We start from the raw sequence: 21,989 nt of genomic DNA on the forward strand, positions 1-21,989 counted from the left end.
CCTGTGTCCGTTCAGCGCGGCGTGGTGGAGGGGCGTGTATCCGTTACTGTCCACACAGTTCACATTCGGGACCCTCCAAATACTGCAGACAGAAACACCAGTTTATTCGTGAGCTAGCTTATATAAGCTAACGCGACAGGACTTCGGAGGGATTTTCATTTATACGTACGTACGTGTTCAAAATTCCCAGTCTTAACTCTCGATAGTTAGCTTACACAAATTAACCTGACAGGATTTTCAGTTTATATTCATAAATGTTTATAATCCTCACTGCCAGCTCCAGATAGCTAACTTATATCAACTATCCTGACAGGATTTTAATGCGATTTTTAGAAATGTTTAAAAATATTTATTGTGAACACAATGAAGCTAGCTTATGTAAGCTAAAAGATGATTTGTGAAGATTTTCATATGTTCATAAATATTTGTAATCTTCAGTGCGAACAAGTCAGCAAACATGACAGGATTTCTGAGAGGATTTTCAGATTATATTCGTAATATTCGTAATCTTCAGTGCTACCGATAGACAGCTAACTTACAAGAGCATCTCGAACGTGATTTCTGAGAGGATTTTCAGTTTATACACGCGTACATGTTCAAAATTTCCACTGATAATTCTCGATAGTTAGATTACATGAGCAAACCTGACAGGATTTTCAGTTTATATTCATAAAATGTTTATAATCCTCACTGCTAACTCTAAATAGCCAACTTCCATCAGCTATCCTGACAGGATTTTTGTGATGTTCATAAAAATGTTTAAAAATATTTACTGCTAACATGACATGGCTAGCTTACACAAGCTAAAAAGAGATTTCTGACAGGATTTTCAGATTAATTTCATAAATAGTTGTAATCTTCAGTGCTAACTCGACAGCTAACTTACACGAGTTAACCTGACATGATTTGTGACGGATTTTCAGGTTTTTTTCTACACGCACACTCAAAATTTCCACTGTTAATTCTTGATCGTTAGATTACATGAGCGAACCTGACAGGATTTTCAGTTTATATTCATAAACATTTATAATCCTCGCTGCTAACTCTAGACAGCCAACTTCCATCAACAATCCTGACAGGATTTTTATGTGATATTCATAAAAATGTTTAAAAACATTTATTGCTGACACAACGTAGCTAGCTTACACAAGCTAACATGAGAAGATTTTCAGATTAAATTCATAAATAGCTGTAATCTCCAGTGTTAACCTGACAGTTAAATTTTATGAGTTAATCTGACATGATTTATACGTGTTCAAAAACCTCAACTATTAATTATAGATAGATAGATTACAGGATTTTAAAGTTATATTCATAAACGTTTACAATATTTATTGCTAACGCTACATAGCTAGATTGCATGAGCTATCCTGACAGGACAGAAACAGGGCTCTCAAGTCTCACGCATTGAGCGCGAGACACACGTATTTCAAGCAGTTCACGCGCCACACCTTGTATCTCTCACGCACAGAAATTACTAAGACACGCCCACCAAGGTGCACCGCTATTTTCAGGGATGTGATTTGGGGCTGGTGAAATTATCTGAAAATTTTAGTCGGGGGTCTGGGGGCCACAGGCCCCCAGCTGGTCCAGGGCAGGACCCTGGTGGGGGGACAAGGGGGGAAGCCCCCCGAAGCTCCTGGGTTTTGGGGGTTTCTGACTTAAAAATTGTACTAAAATGGCAAGCAAACACACAAGAAAAAACTTGTCATGATTAACAAATTCAAGCCAATTTAATGGTCAACATGCAACTCTGACACACACACACTCGCGCGCTCTCTCACTCGCGCACGCACGCACTCTCTCCCTCTCTCTCTCTCTCGCACGCTCTCTCTCTCACTCGCGCTCTCTCACACTCTCTCTCACTCGCGCGCATTCTCTCTCACACACTCTCTCTCTCACACACACACACACACACACACTCTCACTCACTCACTCCCCCCCCCCCCAAAGAACCAGCACGGCAGGGCCCGCTAGCCCCGCGCCTTGGGACGTAATTCACCCCGAGGCGAGCCGTGGCGCTCCGCTTAGGTTTCGTTTCTATCCCGGGCTCCAACCCGACTTTGGACACTCGTAGCTCGGGCAGGGGAGGTCCCAGTATCCCCAAACTTGACAGCCAGAGACCTCTGCCCTCCCCCCAAAGAACGAAATCGCTGAACAAATGTCTCACAGTCTCATGTCCAACGTCTGTAGCAACCTCTTTCTCCAACCATTCCCAGCGGAACTTGTTTTTCACTATTCTGTCGATTTCTTTAACTCGATTTGCACCTTTACGCTCGATCACGGAGGCTGCCATCTTTCAACTCTGTTTGAAGCGAGCTTACGTACAGCTATCTAACAAGCGCGTTCATTGGTTGTTACAGAGCGATGGGCCAATCACGTACCTCGTTTCATCTCAATGACGTAATTGCGTCAATGAGATGAAACGAGGTACATGATTGGCCCATCGCTCTGTAACAACCAATGAATGCGCTCGCTTCAAACAAAGAGTTGAAAGATGGCAGCCTCCGTGATCGAGGCGTAAAGATGCAAATCCGAGGCTGCCATCTTTCAAACAAAGTTGGAACAAATAGGATACGAATGTGGATTTGAGGGAAAAATCAGAAACTTTTTTCAAGTTTTGAGGTGAAAAAAGCGGAATTCCGCGAATTCGCGGAAAAATCACATCCCTGTATTTTTTAACTGTGGATGAAGAGCAGGCATCAAGTGGTTTCCCGCAGAGTTCAGAAATAGCTGCCACACACTGATCAATAAATTGAGAAATGTAGCTACCCAACAGCCAATCAAAAAATAGCATTGTTGTTGTCGTGGCGAACGCCCTTTGTCAGCCGGTATGCACGCGCGTTAATTACTCACCCGCGCGCAATCAAGGAGGACAAAGCGACATGCTGACTGCCTACACGGGTGCGAGGACTGAACAGCAAAAAAAATAGGCTGCTGCAGCGCGAAATACAAACTCCATCACTTGCCGAGCATTTTGTGAAGCTGTGTAGAAGTTAAGATCTGAACAGACAGCCGGTAAGCTCGCGGTTATTTTTATTTTGTTGTGAATGTGAGGAAATTGTTGCGCTGACGGGGCAGTGAGATGCGGGCAAAATGTTTGTGTTTGTAGCGTCTTAAGGTTTAAATATTCACATGGTGCTTTGTGTAATTGTTGGCTGGTGAGGGTTATTGCAACTTGCTTTGTTTGGTCCGGTAAAAGGTGTGGCGACTTGCTTGGTCTCATGTTTGAAATGGCCCAGTTTAGATGTGGTTTGATGCGTGGATATTATTATTGCGCTGAATCCTTGGGTGCCAGTGAAGACATGGTTTAAAAGCATGCATCTTTTTCTACTTGCATACAGTGCATGTTTAAAACGAGCTGAAAGTATTTCATTGCTAAAATGTTCATGGTGGATATGGTTTGTAAATATGTAGGTTGGCTTGACTTGGTAACTCATTTATTGGGTTTAGTAACTTGCTTAATTCATTATGGCCCTTGTGGTTAAAATGTATTTTAATATTTTGATGCATTTATATTGAAACAATTCATTCAAAATCCGTCTTAAGTTAAAGTAAATTCTATTTTCACATACATGTATTTAATGTTAAGCTTTTGATAATCATTTTTTGTGTAACTGCTTTTATAAAAAGAAAAAAAACTGTGCAAATTGGTAAATGGATGGTGTTTGTCTTTTAAGGTTTTTCACCTGCAAAGGAAAAAAATAAAAGGAAAGATGGAACAAAAGGTCTTGTTTGAGTGAATTCCAGTTTTAATGTTCAGCATTGGTATTACCCTTCAAGTGTGGGATAAGCACAGCAAAGGAGCAAAACACTTGACAGTTGTCTCATCTCATTATCTGTAGCCGCTTTATCCTTCTACAGGGTCGCAGGCGAGCTGGATCCTATCCCAGCTGACTATGGGTGAGAGGCGGGGTACACCCTGGACAAGTCGCCAGGTCATCACAGGGCTGACACATAGACACAGACAACCATTCACACTCACATTCACACCTACGCTCAATTTAGAGTCACCAGTTAACCTAACCTGCATGTCTTTGGACTGTGGGGGAAACCGGAGCACCCGGAGGAAACCCACGCGGACACGGGGAGAACATGCAAACTCCGCACAGAAAGGCCCTCACCGGCCTCGGGGCTCGAACCCGGACCTTCTTGCTGTGAGGCGACAGCGCTAACCACTACACCACCGTGCCGCCCACTTGACAGTTGTATCCGGGTAAAATTTACGTGAACTTTCCGAAGACGACGATGCGGTGAAGTGCAGACGGACACACACTGGAGGACGCGAGAGCGCCATATTTGATGAGTAGCCTACAGTACAGTAAATCATCTCATCATACGAGTTTGTATTTCCTGAATGAAATTAGTACTTGCATCACAAAAATTATGAGAGCTGATGTTGGGGAATATTGTCTCCAGCTAATACACTGTGTGCACAATTATTAGGCAAGTGAGTACTCTGACCCTACCATTATTTCTATGCATGTTTTCCAACCGCAAGCTAGATACACTTGAATGCTAATTGGATTTAAGCATTCTCAGGTGGTATTTATTTGTGTAATGAGGGAGGGTGTGACCTAGTCATTAATACCCTATATTAAGGTGTGCATAATTATTAGGCAGCTTCTTTATCTCAGGCAAAATGGGCCAAAAAAGAGATTTAACAGACACTGAAAAGACAAAAATTGTAAAATGCCTATCAGAGGGATGCAGCACTCTTGAAATAGCTAAGCTATAGAAATGTGAGCACAGAACAATCAAACGTTTTGTTGCAAATAGTCAACAGGGTCGCAAAAAATGTGTGGAGAAGAAAAGACACAAATTAACCGCAAAAGACTTGAGAAGGATTAAACATGAAGCTACCAGGAACCCATTATCCTCCAGTGCCACAATATTCTAGAACTGCAACCGACCTGGAGTGTCCAGAAGGACAAGGTGTTCGGTGCTCAGAGACATGGCCAAGGTAAGGAAGGCTGAAACACGACCACCACTAAACAAGACTCACAAGTTGAAATGTCAAGATTGGGCCAAGAAATATCTGAAGACAGATTTTCCAAAGGTTTTATGGACGGATGAAATGAGAGTGACTCTGGATAGACCAGATGGATGGGCCCATAGCTGGATAACTAATGGACACAGGGCACTTTGACTCAGACACCAGCAAGGTGGTGGAGGGGTAATGGCATGGGCTGCTATTATTAAGGATGAGCTAGTTTGACCATTTCAGGTTGAAGATGGACTTAACATCAACTCCCAAACCTACTGCCAGTTTCTAAGGCTACATCCACACGACAACGGCAACGAGATGTTATTTAAAAATATATCGCGTCCAAATGGGCAACAATCAGTAAAATATCAGGTCCATATGGCAACGCAACGCTTGCTGAAAACGATGCAATACACATGCCACACCTCTAGGGGCGCTGTAAGACGGTCCCTTCGGAGACACCAGAACAATAGAAGAAGTAAGGATGCATATTAGCCACAAAGTCAGGAAAATCTGTTTGTAAAATTACATTATAATGACCAAATACAATGAAAAGTATTTTTCCAGTCTCACCTGTGAAAGGTAATCCCATGTGATCTCGTTTGGATGGCAAACCTGTTGGTACAGTTAAACGCAGCTAATCTTTATTCTCCGCTTTGACCTCTCCAAAATGGCGGCGAGGATGACCTATGATTCTACACGGAAGGCGGCATCTTTAATGGTCCGGAATAAATTGAATGCTAATTAAATAATGATTAATTTGCTCCTCTACGCCCTTTTTGAGGAATGTATTGTAGGACTTAAACCCACATCTGAAGAGGTGAGATCGCTCTTTTTTTCTCTATTTTTGCTGGCGGGATTGACTCTCTCTCTCTCTCACTTTGCACCATTACACAATAAATATTCACAGTGAAAATATTTTGTAAGCGCGTTTCATGAACCAAGTTATAGGATTTGTTGACAACTCGCATCGCAATGAGAAGCTCATTGGCACTACTGGTGTTAAGAATCAGACCATTTCATAAATGAATATTTTGCTGTAGAGCTGCAGTGTTTGTACAATTGCATGTTTTTGCTTCACTATTACTGTCACTATTCTGCTTCTTGCATTACTACTGTGAACTAACACTGAACATAATAATAATAATATCCAAGCTCGTGTTTCACTCTCACTAGTGCTCTGTAAGGCTTTTTCCTGGTGATATTCGTTACACTTCTACCCGGCGTGAAGCACTCACAGTCATGTGGTTGTGACGTCATCGTAAACAAATCCGTTTTACTCATCCAGACGACTTCACAACGGCAACGTTGCCAGATCTTTCCACTCTGGAACCCGTTCTCAAAAAGATTGCGTTTTGGGGCACCCAAAACGCCGGTGCCGTGTGGACGCCAGGCCTAAACGATAAGCAATTGTATCGGAGTCACCTGAATCCGTTGCCGTGTGGACAGGGCCTAAAAGACACATTCTTCAAGCAGTGGTATGGGAAGAAGTCTGCATCATTCAAGAAGGCCATGATTGTTATGCAGAACAATGCACCATCACATGCACCCAAGTACTCCACTGCTTGGCGAGCCCACAAAGGCCTTAAAGATGACAAAGTAATGACATGACCCCCTTCCTCACCTGACTTAAACCCTATTGAGTACTTGTGGCCCCTTCTTAAGCATGAGATTTACAGCGAGGGAAGACAATACACCACTCTGAATAGCATTTGGGAGGCCGTGGTTGCTCCTGCACAAAAAGTTGATCGTCAACAAATCAAAAAACTAACAGACTGGATGGAAGGCTCATGGCAGTTATTGAAAAGAAGGGTGGCTATATTGGTCACTGAATATTTTTGAAATGCTAGAAGTGTTTATTTGTTAATTCTGAATTGTTTATTTGTTACACTGAAAATTAAAATAAACAAGTGAGATGGGAAACTTTAAGCTTTTCATTTAGTTGCATAATAATTCTGCACACTAAATGTTGCCTAATAATTCTGCACACTTGTATATTCCCCTGAGAAGGCCTAAACTCCCCTTTCCTTTGTTAATCATTCTGGTTTTAGGTTTATTAACAATTTGGATTGACTGAGAGCACTGTATTTGTTCAACGATAAAATTAATCATCAGGAATACAACTTGCCTAATAATTGTGCACACAGTGTAATGTTAACTATCAGTTTGCCCAGAGTCTGTGAGCTTGTCTCGCCACTTCAATCTTGAACCCTTGCTAATTTCAACAGCTATTTTTGACACCTGTTTTTAGTCCTAGTGTTGCACACTTGAATGAAAACTCAGTGTGATTTTATCTCTTCCTTTACTGGGTACTTGCCAAACTGCAAAATACAGATATAGTAGTAGATTGTTACGTGCTTCTGTTTACACATTGCCCTTGACGGAACTCTCTTCTCAATCATGGCTGTTAAAATGGCAGGCCTGGAATCACTGGGTTTCAAGTGGGAGCCCCCTACCCCCGTACTGAAGGCCTCTAAGGTGGTGTTTACATTAGACCGTATCCATCTCGTTTTCGTCGCGGATGCACTGTCCGTTCACATTAAAACGCCGGGAAACGACTCCACAGGCAGAACAGTTTGAATCCACCAGGGCCCACGTATTCAATCCATTACGTATCTGATCCGGTGCTGTGTAAACATTGAGGAACGAGGATACGCTGTGCTGAGCTCTAGCTGACGTCGTCATTGGATAACGTCACTGTGACATCCACCTTCCTGATTCGCTGGCGTTGGTCATGCCACGTTGGTCATGTGACGCGACTGCTGAAAAACGGCGCGGACTTTCACTTCCTGCTATTTGTCCCGAATCACTGCTCGTGCGCTTCACTCACGCGCTCTGTGAGGCGCGCAGGGCCGGAGTGCGCACCCTCCAGAGGGCACTCGCTGTTCAGGGCGGAGTGATTTGGAGCGCAGGATGCCTGTGGAGCCGAGCGTATCCGTGTATTGGTGTTGCTGTGTGCACGTGAATCGTGTATTGGCGTTGCTGTGTGCACGCTAATCATTTTAAAAACGTTAATCTGATGATCCGCTGATACGGTCTAATGTAAACCCCACCTAAATCTGCCACTAACACACAACACCAATCATAACCCCCCCCCATCCCCCTGTGCGCCGCCGCCGACAGCCCTCACCAGCACCACCCCTGCCCTTCCCGACAAATCTCACTCTGAACTGACTTCAAAACTTGAGAGCCCTGGAATATCTGAGTGGATTTTTTCGTACTCATAAATGTTTATAATCTACACTGCTAAAGCTAGTTATCTAGCTTACATCAGAAAACCTGACAGGACTTTCAGGGGATATTCATAAGTGTTCAAAAGCTTCACTGTAAACACTAGCAAGTGCGTATGCGCTAATTTGACATGACGTTTGTGAACACTGACGAGACATTCGTAAGTGTTCATAATTTTCACCGCTAATGGTAGTTAGCAAGCTTACATCAACTAACCTGACGGATTTTCAGATATTCATTAATGTTCACTGCTAGCTCTCGATTGCTAACTTACGCAAAAGTTAATTTTATAAAAGATTTGAGAGAATTATATTCACAATCAATGCTAACAAGCGTTAGCTAGTTTAAAGGAGTTAGCCTGGCATGATGTCTTAAAGGATCTCCAACTTACATTCATAAATGTTCACTGCTTACACGAGTGACACAAAAGAGAAAGAGAAAAGGGAATTGGAAGAGAGGAAGAGGAAAAGTCCTGATAAAGATAGACAGTGAAAGATAAAAATATACATGAAGACAGGATTGAAAAGGAATAAAAGGAAGGGAAGAAGAGGAGGAAGATGGTGGGAAAATGTAATAGGTTAAAAGAGGGGAAAAAAGATGAAAATGAGATGAAACAAGTAAGAAAAAAAGGGAGCAATCTGTTTCTCTCACACACACACACACACACACACACACACACACACACACAATGACATCATCCACCTCTTTTCTTTAATACCCCAACCATGTTGACCCATGGAGCGATATCGCCATGGTGAGAGAGAGAGAGAGAGAGAGAGAGAGAGAGAGAGAGAGAAAAAAAACACTATGCATGAACACTTTCAGTTACAGGTTCCTGGAAACGTCTTGCCATACAGAAAGCACACTGCCAATCGTGTGTGTGTGTGTGTAACAAGTGTGCATGAAGCTCTAATCTCCAATATCCCCACAGAGGAATCAGACCAATGGAGGGTGCAGCTTACAAGAAATTTTCCCATGATGCACTGCAAACAGTGTTCCTGTATCCTCTTTCAGGCTTGTAGAGTGCTTTCTCTCTCTCTCTCTCTCTCTCTCTCGTGCGAATCGTTAATTAGCCCTTAACTAGCAGTCGAGCTGAGCTTCAGTCAATACGGTGCACTTTATTGATCAGTTTCTTCCAAAATGTCTACATTTGACTCGTCTCTTAAATCTTGTTCCAACCATCTCAGCCTCCTCGTCCCCCAAACGTTTCTTCTCGCACTCAGTGGCTGTCACGCGTTACTGTACACAACACACCCTACGCTTGCTCACACCCAATATAGTTAGATCGGATTTAGATGCATTACATGGATTTCACATTCATGTAAAATCCACTAGTCAGAGGGAACACACTCACCGGCCACTTTAACAGGAACTTGTTCTTGATTCTACGATTCCTGTTCTTGGCTGCAGGAGTGGAACCCAATGTGTTCTTTTCTTCTGTTGCATGCTGAGATGCTTTTCTGTTCACCACGGATGTAAAGAGTGATGAGTTACCATCTCCTTCCTTGCAGTTTGAACCAATCTGTCCATTTCCCTCTGACCCTCTCTCAACAAGGCGTTTGTTTACTTTCCACCCACAGAACTGTCGCTCACTCACTCGATGTTTGTTTTCTGCACCATTCTGTGTAAACTCTAGAGACTGTTGTGTGTGAAAACCCCAGGAGATCAGCAGCTTCTGAAATACTCAAACCACCAACCACCATCTGACTCAAACCAACACCCATACCACAGTGAAAAGAAAGTCACACTGTGAGATCACATTTTTCCCCGAACATTGTGAACATTAACTGAAGCTCTTGACTTGTATCTGTGGGATTTGATGCAGGGTTCTCCAGAAAATCTGAAGTAGCCAGCTTTATATTTAACAAAAAGTAGTAGGTGGCTCTGGAATTTGTGCCAAAGGTGCACTAAAGCTAAGGAGATCTGGGGGCATATTCCCCCCAAAGAAAATTTTAAAACGTGCATGCCTTCCGGTGGCCTTTGGTGCATTATCCGCTAATAAATTACGAAACACTTCCCTGTAAAATACTTGCAAAAGATGTATGAAATTTCCCTCCAGATGTGTGCTTGGCTTTCTCAGTTCCCCTCTGTAGTACGCTGCCTGGCTCTCTAACATAACTACATGGTGAGCTTATCTGGTGCATGCGTAATGTACTTGATGTGCTTCTGGTGTGGTACTGTGTATGGTATAGTTTTCATTTCAGCATAAATATTTGCGCACAATTAGTGATTTGCACTTGATAAGTATGAAGCCTTAGCTAAGGGACCAAACATCTCTATGGGAACTTCAGCACTCTGGGAAGCTTCTGGATATGAAAAGAACAAATCTTAGATATGAATCTCATATCTCATCATCTGTAGCTGCTTTATCCTGTTCTACAGGGTCGCAGGCGAGCTGGAGCCTATCCCAGCTGACTACGGGCGAAAGGCGGGGTTCACCCTGGACAAGTCGCCAGGTCATCACAGGGCTGACACATAGACACAGACAACCATTCACACTCACATTCACACCTACGCTCAATTTAGAGTCACCAGTTAACCTAACCTGCATGTCTTTGGACTGTGGGGGAAACCGGAGCACCCGGAGGAAACCCACGCGGACACGGGGAGAACATGCAAACTCCGCACAGAAAGGCCCTCGCCGGCCACGGGGCTCGAACCCGGACCTTCTTGCTGTGAGGCGACAGCGCTAACCACTACACCACCGTGCCGCCCCTAGATATGAATATATTAATTACAATTTATATCTGTGCAAACCTGCAGAAAACCAACTCTTTATTTGGCCCATGGAAGGTTTTAGTTTCTTCTTCAGTGGCATTTTGTGAAAACCGAGTGAAATCGTCTGCAACCATCAAGTAGTGAGTCTTTACTCTCTGCTACGGTGTGGTCACGTGGTCCGGCTCAGCCAATCAGAGCCCGAGAATCAATCAACAAATATGGCGTTGCTTCCAGTCATGCTAGACTCAAATCAAAGACAATTTTGTGGTGAAATAACTGGATTTGCAGCAAATTACGGGCAGGGGAGACGATATTTATTTTAAAAAAGCTTGAACGTTGAAAAGCAAGTTAGTTTGTTTTTTCCCTGGGATTGAGTAGCTAGCGCAGACTGTGTGTGGGCGGAGAAAATGGCTGGTCGCCAGCACTTGTGGACATCTGTTTTACGCACTGTGCTGCTGTCAAGGGACTGGCTGATTCAAGAACTGCATTAAACAGCAGGTGTGTAGGTGTTCCTAATAATGCGGCTGGTGAGTGTACAGGTAGAGTGGCAGGACTAATCACCTCAATGTCCTTGTGAATGAGGCAGCTTCCAGACACTGAAGATATTCAACACATTTTGGGAAAGAGAGACATTTGACAAAAAAAATGAAATGTCCACAATGAATACAGCTTTAACACCAGCGCCTGTGTTTACGTGTTCAATCTGGCTGTTCTACATTGTGGCTTGTTGCAGTGTTTCCTGCTATTTTCTGGTCACTGAAATAGTGCGCGCGCACACACACACACACACACGTGTCTATTTTTGGGAGAACTGGGTCGACTGGCACTGTGGGACTTCCTGCCTGTCCGGCCACTTCTTTAAGTGATAACCAAACCCAAAACCGCAGGCAGTGACAGCAGGGAGCCGAGCACCGACAGGTGAAGTTTACTGGATGTTAAAGCATTAATTTTATGGGAGAATCTCTGGAATCTCTACTCCTTTCCAAATCAACCAACTCAAAACCCAGAACAATGCAATATAGAGAACACCGTCAGAGAAGCAGAGCTTCACCGGGTTTAAGGTCAGTTCCATTGTTCTGCTCATGTGACCTACTAATGCTCGAGTCCTACAACAAGCACAAAAGGCCAAATGTTGTTTTAAAATGAAGTGAATGTAGCTCTCATGGAATTGTTTTTAGCATGATGAGCATGGATCCATTGTGAAGACACTCCTGTCTCTGTGGTTCAGAAGGACCTCCCTTATCCTGAGCAAACGGATAATAATTTCTACAGACGTCCTGGGACGATATCCTTTTCCAGACGCATCTCCGGAAAAGAAAGAACCACACTTAAGGGATTCAAATCTCATTTCCTTTTGGCTTTTGAAATATTGTACTAAAAACATTTCTTTTAATTTTCACCACCACCTTCTACATCCTTAACTGGTGGATTAATAGTGTGATGCGTTTATATTCGGGCATCAAACACCCCCACAGTAACACTCCGAACCCTCAGGTATACACACTTAAATACACACATCTATCTGAAACGCCATATCACATTTCTGCAACCCTGAAGCCACACCTCCGACCTGAGACCACAAAGCGAATCAGCTTCAAGATGGATTTTAGCTCTCCGATGTCCTTTTGTCCATGTTTGAAGCTGACAGCGTATGATACAAGGCGAGAAACCACAGAATTGTGTCTGGTTAAGATAAACAACTCCATATTCTTCAAGTCCAGCGACATGTCTACTACTACTTCTTATGATGTATACTTCCGGAGCTACTTCCAGTAAAACCGTGTGCTCCGATTGGCTCCTTAGCAGGCAGTATTTTCCTGTAATGCCTGTGAGCAATTATGGACTTTTGTTCCAAGGCGCCGGCTTTCAATCACTACGTTTACATGCACATAGAGAGAATCGAATTTCTGCTGTTGCTCGACTGAAATCGAAGTTCAAAATGCCATGTATACACCTTAATTCGGCTGAAATTGAACCGAACTTGATTTCTCGGAATCGAGCTACACGACCTAGTTTATGCGATTTCTGCCGAGCTACTTTGAGCATGTAAACCCTATCGAGCTAGTTGTCGAGCTACTTCCGGAAGTGACGAGTGACGAGACCACAAGTGGGAAACACAACAGCCTCGGTCGGCATGACAACGAATCATGACAACGGCATGAATCTTTTCTTTTTGTGGCATTGTTTGCACTGTTAAAATTTAGCTCACTTACTGTATCACCAAATACATCTGTACAGCTGTTGCATAGCTGTGAATTGTGTACATAAACAAGTCACTGTATTTGTGTGTGTGTGTGTGTATGTATATGTGTATATATGTCCAACATCTGAAGAATGTCAATAAAAACAAAACAATTGAACTTTTTGTGTGTTTATTAAGACATAAGTTAAATTGTAAGCAAAAAAAAAATTTTTTTTGTAAGCAAAAAATGGACTTTAGAAAAATATTGTGCAAAATAAGTTGTCTTACAAAACAGTGGTCTGCACCGGAGAGTTTGTAGCCATAGTCTGTTAGAGCAAGCCGAACAGCTTGAGCACGGAACTGCTAGTGTTGCCAGATTGGGGGTTTTAAGTGCATTTTAGCGGATTTGAACATGTTTTGGGCTGGAAAACGTCAGCAGTTTCTGGCAACACTATAGCTCTTCTTCATGACGACAACCGGAAGTGTACCAACACGATGGGGCGTGTAGCGCCACGTGTGGCTCGGGTGCACAATGCACCTTGCACAATAGCCCGATTTCACTTGTGCATGTAGGATTGGATTTCTCTGGCACCCCTGCTGGGACCCTTTGCTCGATTACCAACAGCAGCTCGATTTGGACGTGCATGTAAACGTAGTCAGTGTTGCAAAAAAACAAACAAAACGACATAAGATGAATTGGAAATTAAAACAGCCAAAATACAAAAAGACAGACAAGTCACTGAGTTATTCAAGAAATGAGCAATGAAGAGCATTCAGGAACTGCTAACTGAAATCGGCCATTTGCAGGAATTGGTCACGTGTCAATTTTCCCCATAGCAACAAGTCCATGGTGGGCAAGCTAACTTGACATTCCTTGACAACCATAAGCGTTTGACTGGCGATGCGAAGCAATCCATTTCTATAATAGCTGTTTTTACCTTTTCTACTGTTTTTGACCCAAATTTTCACGTGTACTTGGAAAAAGTTTGTGGTTTTAACTTCTGCCGTAAGTTAAAGCGAATCATTGGCCGTAAGAGAGTTTTTTGGACTCAAGTTGGTCGCCGCCGAAAGTGCAGGATCTCATGGTCAAAAAACCTGGACAGGGTGCAAACTACAGTAAGCGAATGATAAAGGTAGAAAATGAGAAATTATAAGTCAAGTCAATTTTATTTATATAGCACATTTCATGTGGCTAACACAGACTCAATGTGCTGTAAAAGAAGAAAAGAATAAAATAAGATAAGATTAAAAACAGCACTAGACATATATAAAAAAAAAAATAAAAAGTTATAAACATACCTGAGAAATCCGCCATTTCACATGTGAATTTATTTCGGTGGCGACCAACTTGAGTCCAAAAAACTCTTTTTACGGCCAATGATTCGCTTTAACTTACGGCAGAAGTTAAAACCACAAACTTTTCCCAAGTACACACGAAAATTCGGGTTTAAAATAAAATAAAATAAAAACCAGTAGAAAAAAGGTAAAAACAGCTATTAGGCCATCCTTAAAAAAAATCTGTTTCCTGTCCACCAGGTGAGCAAAAAAAAAAAAAAAAAAAAATTCAGTAGGGAGGGAGGGATTTTTTTAAATTAATTTTATTATATATGGATAAGAAATCGCAATGCTGTGTTTGCTTTTTCTTTCAGTACTTTATTACAAAAGCAGACACATTTAATAAAATATGACGGTTTAATCAACTGAAACTTGTACAAAAACTTTAAGTTAGCATTTTAAATGCTGACTGCAACATTTGCACAACTTTTACAAAGGTACTTAAAATGTTTTGAACACTAAACTTTGTACTGCACTCGTTTGACATTCAGAATTTTTAGACAAGGTCCTTCTCTCTGGATGTCTTTTATAATTTCGTTGGGTAATTCGTTCTTTTTATTTGCTACAGACAGTTTTTAATTCTGTCCAGCCAACCTGCATTAGTTCCGTAAACGTATTTTTTTGTTCAGTTCCGTTCTCATTTTGAATAGATCTATTAGGTTCTCCTACAGATCTGTCAGGGTCATTAACAAAGTAGGTAATGAATTTCGCATAACAAAACTCAAAAGCTGTTTGTACCGTCTCGGATGGATCAAGATCAAACGGATTTTCCAGTAACGGTTTGTGACGGTCCGACACACGGACTTTTTGTAGTTCTAAATCGAGCGTTAGGCCTAGTTCGGATGAAATTACACTATTAAAATGATCACTGAATGATTTGTTTTTCTGAATCTTTACTATTTTGTTGTTCGCTAGAATACCATTTTGCGATTTCACACTTAAGCAAATGTTTGAAAACTCCGGATCTCCTTCCTCCATTTTTTTGTGCCGCACGGCGCATGCGCAGAACTGATTCAGTTCTATATTCTGCGCGGAATGCGTAAATGTCAAGTTCGATTTTAGATTTACGAACCCGAAAAAAAATGTCAAAAAAACGGCGTTTAAAAAAAAAAAAAAAAAATCAACCGCACAAACGGCACTCACCCGGCCGGTGGACCGGAAACAGAACATTTTTTAATAATGGCCTCATAGAAATGGATCACTTCACATCGCCAGTCAAACGCTTATGGTTGTCAAGGGATGTCCAGTTAGCTTGCCCACCATGGGCTTGTTGCTATGGGGAAAATTGACACGTGACCAATTCCTGCAAATGGCCGATTTAGTTTTGAAACCGCTAGCCGTTTATTCTGCATGCGTGACTCGACTATGTTACAAATATGACGTGACCGAAATCAGCATCACGACTCATTATAATGAGCATCTATTTTAATCTTAGAAATAAAAAAGCCAGATAAATAAACTCTATTAACCTCACTTGCTCGGTCTTTACAGGAAAATATCAGACCGGGGTGTTTTTGTACAGACCGAGCCGTACTGTCAGGACCTCGGTCTGATATTTTCCTGTAAAGACCGAGCAAGCGAGGTTAATCAGGAGTTAGTATAAACACGGAGGTGATTACCGAAAATCATGCGCACTGATAGTCCGAATTTCTCCACCAATTTCTTGATAATCCCCCCGAGCGACTCGGCAAAACGGCTCCAATCACTTCGTCGCTGTAAGTGAGGAAGAATTACAGATGAAAGAAAACGCTGTTCCTAAAAGCACTAAAGATGCTCTCAAGTTTGGTCTAAAACTATTCAAAGGGAAGCTGGGGTTGGGATTTATTATCAATTTCAGAACAAATTATTTTATGTGACTCGGCGTAGATCAGTGACGAGTCTGCGCTGCTATTACATTTACATGCCGCTTTTGAAGTTTGAAATAAATTATTTAATATAGTTTTTAATTTTTTTTTTTAAATAAGCCACCAGTGCATTTATATTAAACCGTTATCCACCTCAGGCTGCGGTCTCAAAAGTAGCCGGTCACCGGCGGCAAATCGCCGTCTGTGGCTTGTTATGCCGCCGGCTATTGTCAGTCGAGTCACAAAATTTAATATTAAATATTTCTGACGGCAAAAAAAGTTGTGAACGTAAATTACATCCACTATGTCATGTATGTCCGTTGCCGCGTCAACTTTTTGTTTACATCCTCGACATGAGTGCAGCCATTACTGCCCCTTGTGCCATATGTAAGCCGTACTCTGATTGGCTTAGAGTGTTCCATGGACTGTGAATGGTTCATACCATCATGTGACTCACAAATGGCGAAGAAGAGAGTTGCGAGCGGCTCCATGCTGGATGCGTGGCTAAAAAGGTCTAGAGGGAAAGGTAAGTACGTTTTGAACGCAAATTTATTCCGTCATTGTGTTGATATAGAAAAATAAATACGTCTTAGTCCACCGTTTCTCAGCCTTGCTTAAGACATTATAATCGCAGATCGTAAAGTTGACTCTGCGTTTGACAGCTGCTCGAAAAAACAAACTGCGTGTGTAACAACGCTAATCAAGCTTAAGCTAGACGACCCGCCTCAAACACCCGTCCCGGGTAAATGTTATCCCAATTTTAGATGACCTGTTCCAAACCATCCCGCCCCATGAAAAATTCGTACTTGCATCTCTCTCTCTCTCATATACACACACATATACATATATATGTATATAACAGTAATCATGGAAATGCTTGGACACAAGGTGGGCTCGGGACATAAACAGTATCCACCATGGAAGAGACGATTAGAGGCCAAGATAAAGGCAGCACGGAGAGAAGTTAGCCAGCTAGCTGAACTACAGAAAGGGAACATGGTGAATAAAGGGGCACCCAGGAAGTACAACTCACTCTCCATACCAGAGGCACTCGAAACTGCCAAACAGCGACTAACAGCTCTGGCCACCCGGTTGAAGAGATACACCAAGGAGGGAGAGGCCAGGAGAATAAACAAGCTGTTCTCCACTGAACCAGCCAAGGTGTACTCTCAGTGGCAGGGGAACAACAACCGGTCAGACCCACCAAGAGCTGAGGTGGAAAAATACTGGAAAGACATATGGGAAAGAACGGCATCACACAACACCGATGCCCAATGGTTAGTGGACCTAAGAGCTGACCACAGCAACCTCCCAGAACAAGAACCAGTAACCATCTCAATGGCAGACATCCAAGAAAGAGTGTCAAAGATGAAGAGCTGGACAGCACCAGGCCCCGATATGATCCATACGTACTGGCTGAAGAAGCTAACTGCACTCCATGAACGCCTAGCAGCACAGATGAACCAGCTGCTGAGGGATGGAACCCACCCAGAATGGCTAACCCAAGGCAGGACAGTCCTAATCATGAAGGACCCCCAGAAGGGACCCATCCCATCCAACTACCGGCCAATTACCTGTCTCTGCACAACATGGAAGGCCCTGTCAGGCATCATTGCGGCAAAAATGAGTAAGCATGTGGCTCAATACATGAGCGAGGCACAGAAAGGGATTGGCAGTAACACCAGAGGAGCCAAGCACCAGCTACTGGTTGATAGAACAGTCGCCCAAGACTGTAAGAAGAGACAAACCAACCTGTGCACTGCCTGGATTGACTACAAGAAAGCCTACGACTCAATGCCACACACATGGATACTGGAATGTCTGGAACTGTATAAGATCAACAGGAACCTAAGGACCTTCATCCAGAACTCAATGGAAATGTGGAAGACAACCCTAGAGGCCAACTCAAAACCCATTGCCCAAGTCAACATCAAGTGCGGCATATACCAAGGAGATGCGCTATCACCACTGCTGTTCTGCATAGGCCTGAACCCCCTCAGTCGGATCATCACGAAGAGCGGCTACGGGTACCGATTCCGTAGTGGGGCAACAATCAGCCACCTGCTCTACATGGATGACATCAAGCTGTATGCCAGGAACGAGCGAGAAATAGACTCGCTGATCCACACCACCCGGATCTACAGCGATGACATATGGATGTCATTCGGATTGGACAAGTGTGGCCGGATGGTCTCAAAGAGAGGCAAGATGATCCGGACTGAGGGGATTGACCTACCAGAGGGCAACATAGGTGATATCCAAGACAGCTACAAGTACCTTGGCATCCCACAGGCTAATGGAAACCATGAAGAAGCCACAAGGAAGTCAACCACAGCCAAATACCTCCAGAGAGTAAGGCAGGTCCTGAAAAGTCAGCTGAATGGTAAGAACAAGGTCCGAGCCATCAACATGTACGCACTACCAGTCATCAGATACCCCGCTGGCATCATAAACTGGCCAAAGGAGGAGATAGAAGCCACAGATATCAAGACTAGAAAGCTCCTCACCATGCATGGAGGGTTCCACCCCAAGTCCAGCGCCCTGAGACTATACACTAAGCGGAAAGAGGGAGGCCGAGGGCTAGTGAGCATCAAGACCACGGTCCAGGATGAAACATCGAAAATCCGAGAATACATCAGAAAGATGGCCCCAAAGGATGAACTGCTAAGTGAATGTCTCAGGCAGCAGAACCCTGATGAGAGTGCAGAGGAGGAGGAGGAGGAACAGACAACCTGGAGAGACAAACCCCTACATGGCATGTACCACCGTCAGATAGAGGAAGTGGCTGATATCAAGAAATCCTACCAGTGGCTGGATAATGCAGGACTGACAGACAGCACAGAGGCACTAATCATGGCAGCACAAGAACAGGCCATAAGCACAAGAGCCATAGAGGCCAGGATCTACCAGAGTAGATCAGACCCAAGATGCAGACTGTGCAAAGAAGCCCCTGAAACAGTCCAGCACATAGTAGCAGGGTGTAAGATGCTAGCTGGATCAGCGTACATGGAGAGGCACAACCAAGTGGCTGGGATAGTATACAGGAACATCTGCAACCAGTATGGAATAGAAGTACCCAAGTCCCAATGGGCCATACCACAGAAGGTGGCTGAGAACAACAGGGCCAAGGTTCTGTGGGACTTCAGCTTCCAGACTGACAAACAGATCCTGGCTAACCAACCGGACATCGTGGTGGTGGACAAAGAGCAGAAGAGGGTGGTGGTGATAGATGTGGCGATCCCAGCTGATGCCAACATCAGGAAGAAGGAACATGAGAAACTTGAGAAGTATCAAGGGTTGAAAGAGCAGCTGGAACGGATGTGGAAGGTCAAGGGTTGCGTGGTCCCCGTGGTAGTGGGGGCACTTGGGGCAGTAACCCCCAAACTGGGAGAGTGGCTCCAGCAAATCCCAGGAACAACATCTGAAGCCTCAGTCCAGAAGAGCGCAGTCCTAGGAACATCGAAGATACTGCGCAGAACCCTCAAACTCCCAGGCCTCTGGTAGAGGACCCGAGCTTGAGGATGACATGGATACCCCAACCCCCCCGGGGGTGAGAAGGAGATTTTTTTTTTATTATATATATATATATATATATATATATATATATATATATATATATATATATACACACACACACACACACATATATATATATATATATATATATATATATATATATATATATATATATAGAATGTATGTGTGTGTATATATATGAGAGAGAGAGAGAGATATTTTATACACACTCATTTGTTGTGCCTAACCCGCACTAAATAACTATATAATTTCTATTCAGTAGGCCCCGACATGATTAGGTTGATGAGATCTGATTTGGATAGAAGTTATTTTCAATAGAAATGCTGAGACGGTCGATGAGTGCTGCTAGCTGCTGTTTTTTAATAACGATGAAGTCAGCTGATGAAGGACATGTAGCTGCATTTAATGTAACAGTTTATTGACTGCCAAAAAATAAAACATTTTGATTATAATTGAAGTTGTTTTGTTCTTCATCTGTATTCAAGATTTCACCATATTCTTCAATAGTATTAGAGAATCTGGAGAAACTTGTCACCTTAGCTTAGTCAAAGTGCACATCAGACTTAAAATTATTATAATCATCCATATGTGGATTTCAATCGGACTACTTTTTATGTGTGTGTTTGCAAATATTTCTGAAATTTGATAAAATGACTGGAGGTATGGTTTCATATTTCAAGTTTCCAAATAGTATTGATTACCCTTTATTTTCACTGTTAAGTTACCAGAAGCCACCATTTCTCAGTGCATTTCATAAAATTTTCCGTGCCCGGGGGGGGGGGGGGCGCACCCCCCTTTGAAAGCCCCCCCTGCACGCTTTGCATGCATCATGTCTGCCGCTGGCAGACATTTTACCATTTTGCACCCTGCTGTAAATTATTTGTACCCTGCTATTCTCCCAAACTTTGAAGCCCCTGCTCAGGCTCAGTGAATAATAACCTGGATTTCATCTCCGTTATTACTCACCGATATTCACTTCACCTTCAGCGAATATAACAGGCATGAAACAAACCATGCAATGATAAAATCACAATATAAATTAATGATGATTTGAATCAATGAAATAACACAAAAAAATGCTATGGCAATTATCAGGCTGTGTAACCTCAAGTTTTTCCTCATTGTCACGCTGCATCGTTTAGACAGCACAGGGAGCAATAACATACAGTAGAATAGCAGGAATGCATGTGACTTCACCCTAGGTGGAAGTAACACAGCTCTAATGTTCCAAAAACACACAAAATGGGTGTAAAATGTGAAAGAGCTGTTGTGTGATTGTGTACAAATAGAGTTAACAAGAAATCAGAGCTCTTGCTCTTTTTACAGACTGCTGAAAGATAAATAAAAGAGAAGCAGATAGAGGAAGTACAAATGTTCAAGGTTTATTAAGGAAATGCCTGTTTGTTAACTTTTGAATTTTTAATAAAAGGAATACATTTTATTCATAGGCCATTATATTTTACTCCGACCTTTACAAATGTGGGTAAATAATTATTTGGTTATTAAGAAATCTTTAAATTTATATTTAAAAAAAGGAATATTTAAGTTGATAAAGAACAGGAGAATAAATGCTGCATTGTTTGGTAATAAAATTCTTTTTTTTTTTCAATAAAGTGTTTAAATCAAACCGTGAACCCAGTATCATAAATCAAATCGTGAAGTGAGAAATTGTTACATGCCAAGCTCCATCAACGTTTTTGCAGGAGGTCATGTTTTTGTCTGGTTTCTTTTTTTGTCCCCAACATAACTCAAAAAGTAGTGAATGGATTTGGATGAAATTTGATGTCCAGCTTTAGTATCCTCCTCGTTTCAAGTTATTTCATTTTGATGTTGATTGTTTTACGTGGCTTGGTGGAGGTTTGGACTCTACCGTGTGCCCTTAAATTAATCCAATTCAAAATTTTGATTTTGCTTCAGATCCAGAGAGAGGACCAGCGCATGAGCCACATCAGCAAGTCAACAAAGGACAGGAAGAAGGGGGGAGAGCCCCCCCCAACCCTACAGGACAAAACAGACGCTGAACAGAAAGAGGGTTTATCAGTCAGTAACACTGCTCTAATACAGGAAGTGTTCAACAAGAACTTCTGACTCTTATCAGCAAAAAAAAACCCTGATCCATCATAAACTCTGGGGAGGTTCTTGACTAGAGTTCATT

The 21,989-nt window shown here is 42.6% G+C and overlaps 1 protein-coding gene across 8 annotated transcripts in view; it reads right to left on the minus strand.

The window, feature by feature from the left end:
• The window catches only part of LOC132897171 (ankyrin repeat and SAM domain-containing protein 1A-like), a 118,004-nt gene that overhangs the window by 69,973 nt on the left and 26,042 nt on the right, over window positions 1-21,989 (minus strand). For all 8 annotated transcript variants that reach the window (XM_060938580.1, XM_060938583.1, XM_060938579.1 and 5 more), the window contains exon 2: window positions 2-82. In XM_060938580.1, coding sequence (XP_060794563.1) covers window positions 2-82 — 81 coding nt within the window. The remainder of the gene's footprint in view (window position 1; window positions 83-21,989) is intronic.

The sequence above is a fragment of the Neoarius graeffei genome, chromosome 13 (assembly GCF_027579695.1).
Source record: "Neoarius graeffei isolate fNeoGra1 chromosome 13, fNeoGra1.pri, whole genome shotgun sequence".
NCBI lineage: Eukaryota > Metazoa > Chordata > Actinopteri > Siluriformes > Ariidae > Neoarius > Neoarius graeffei.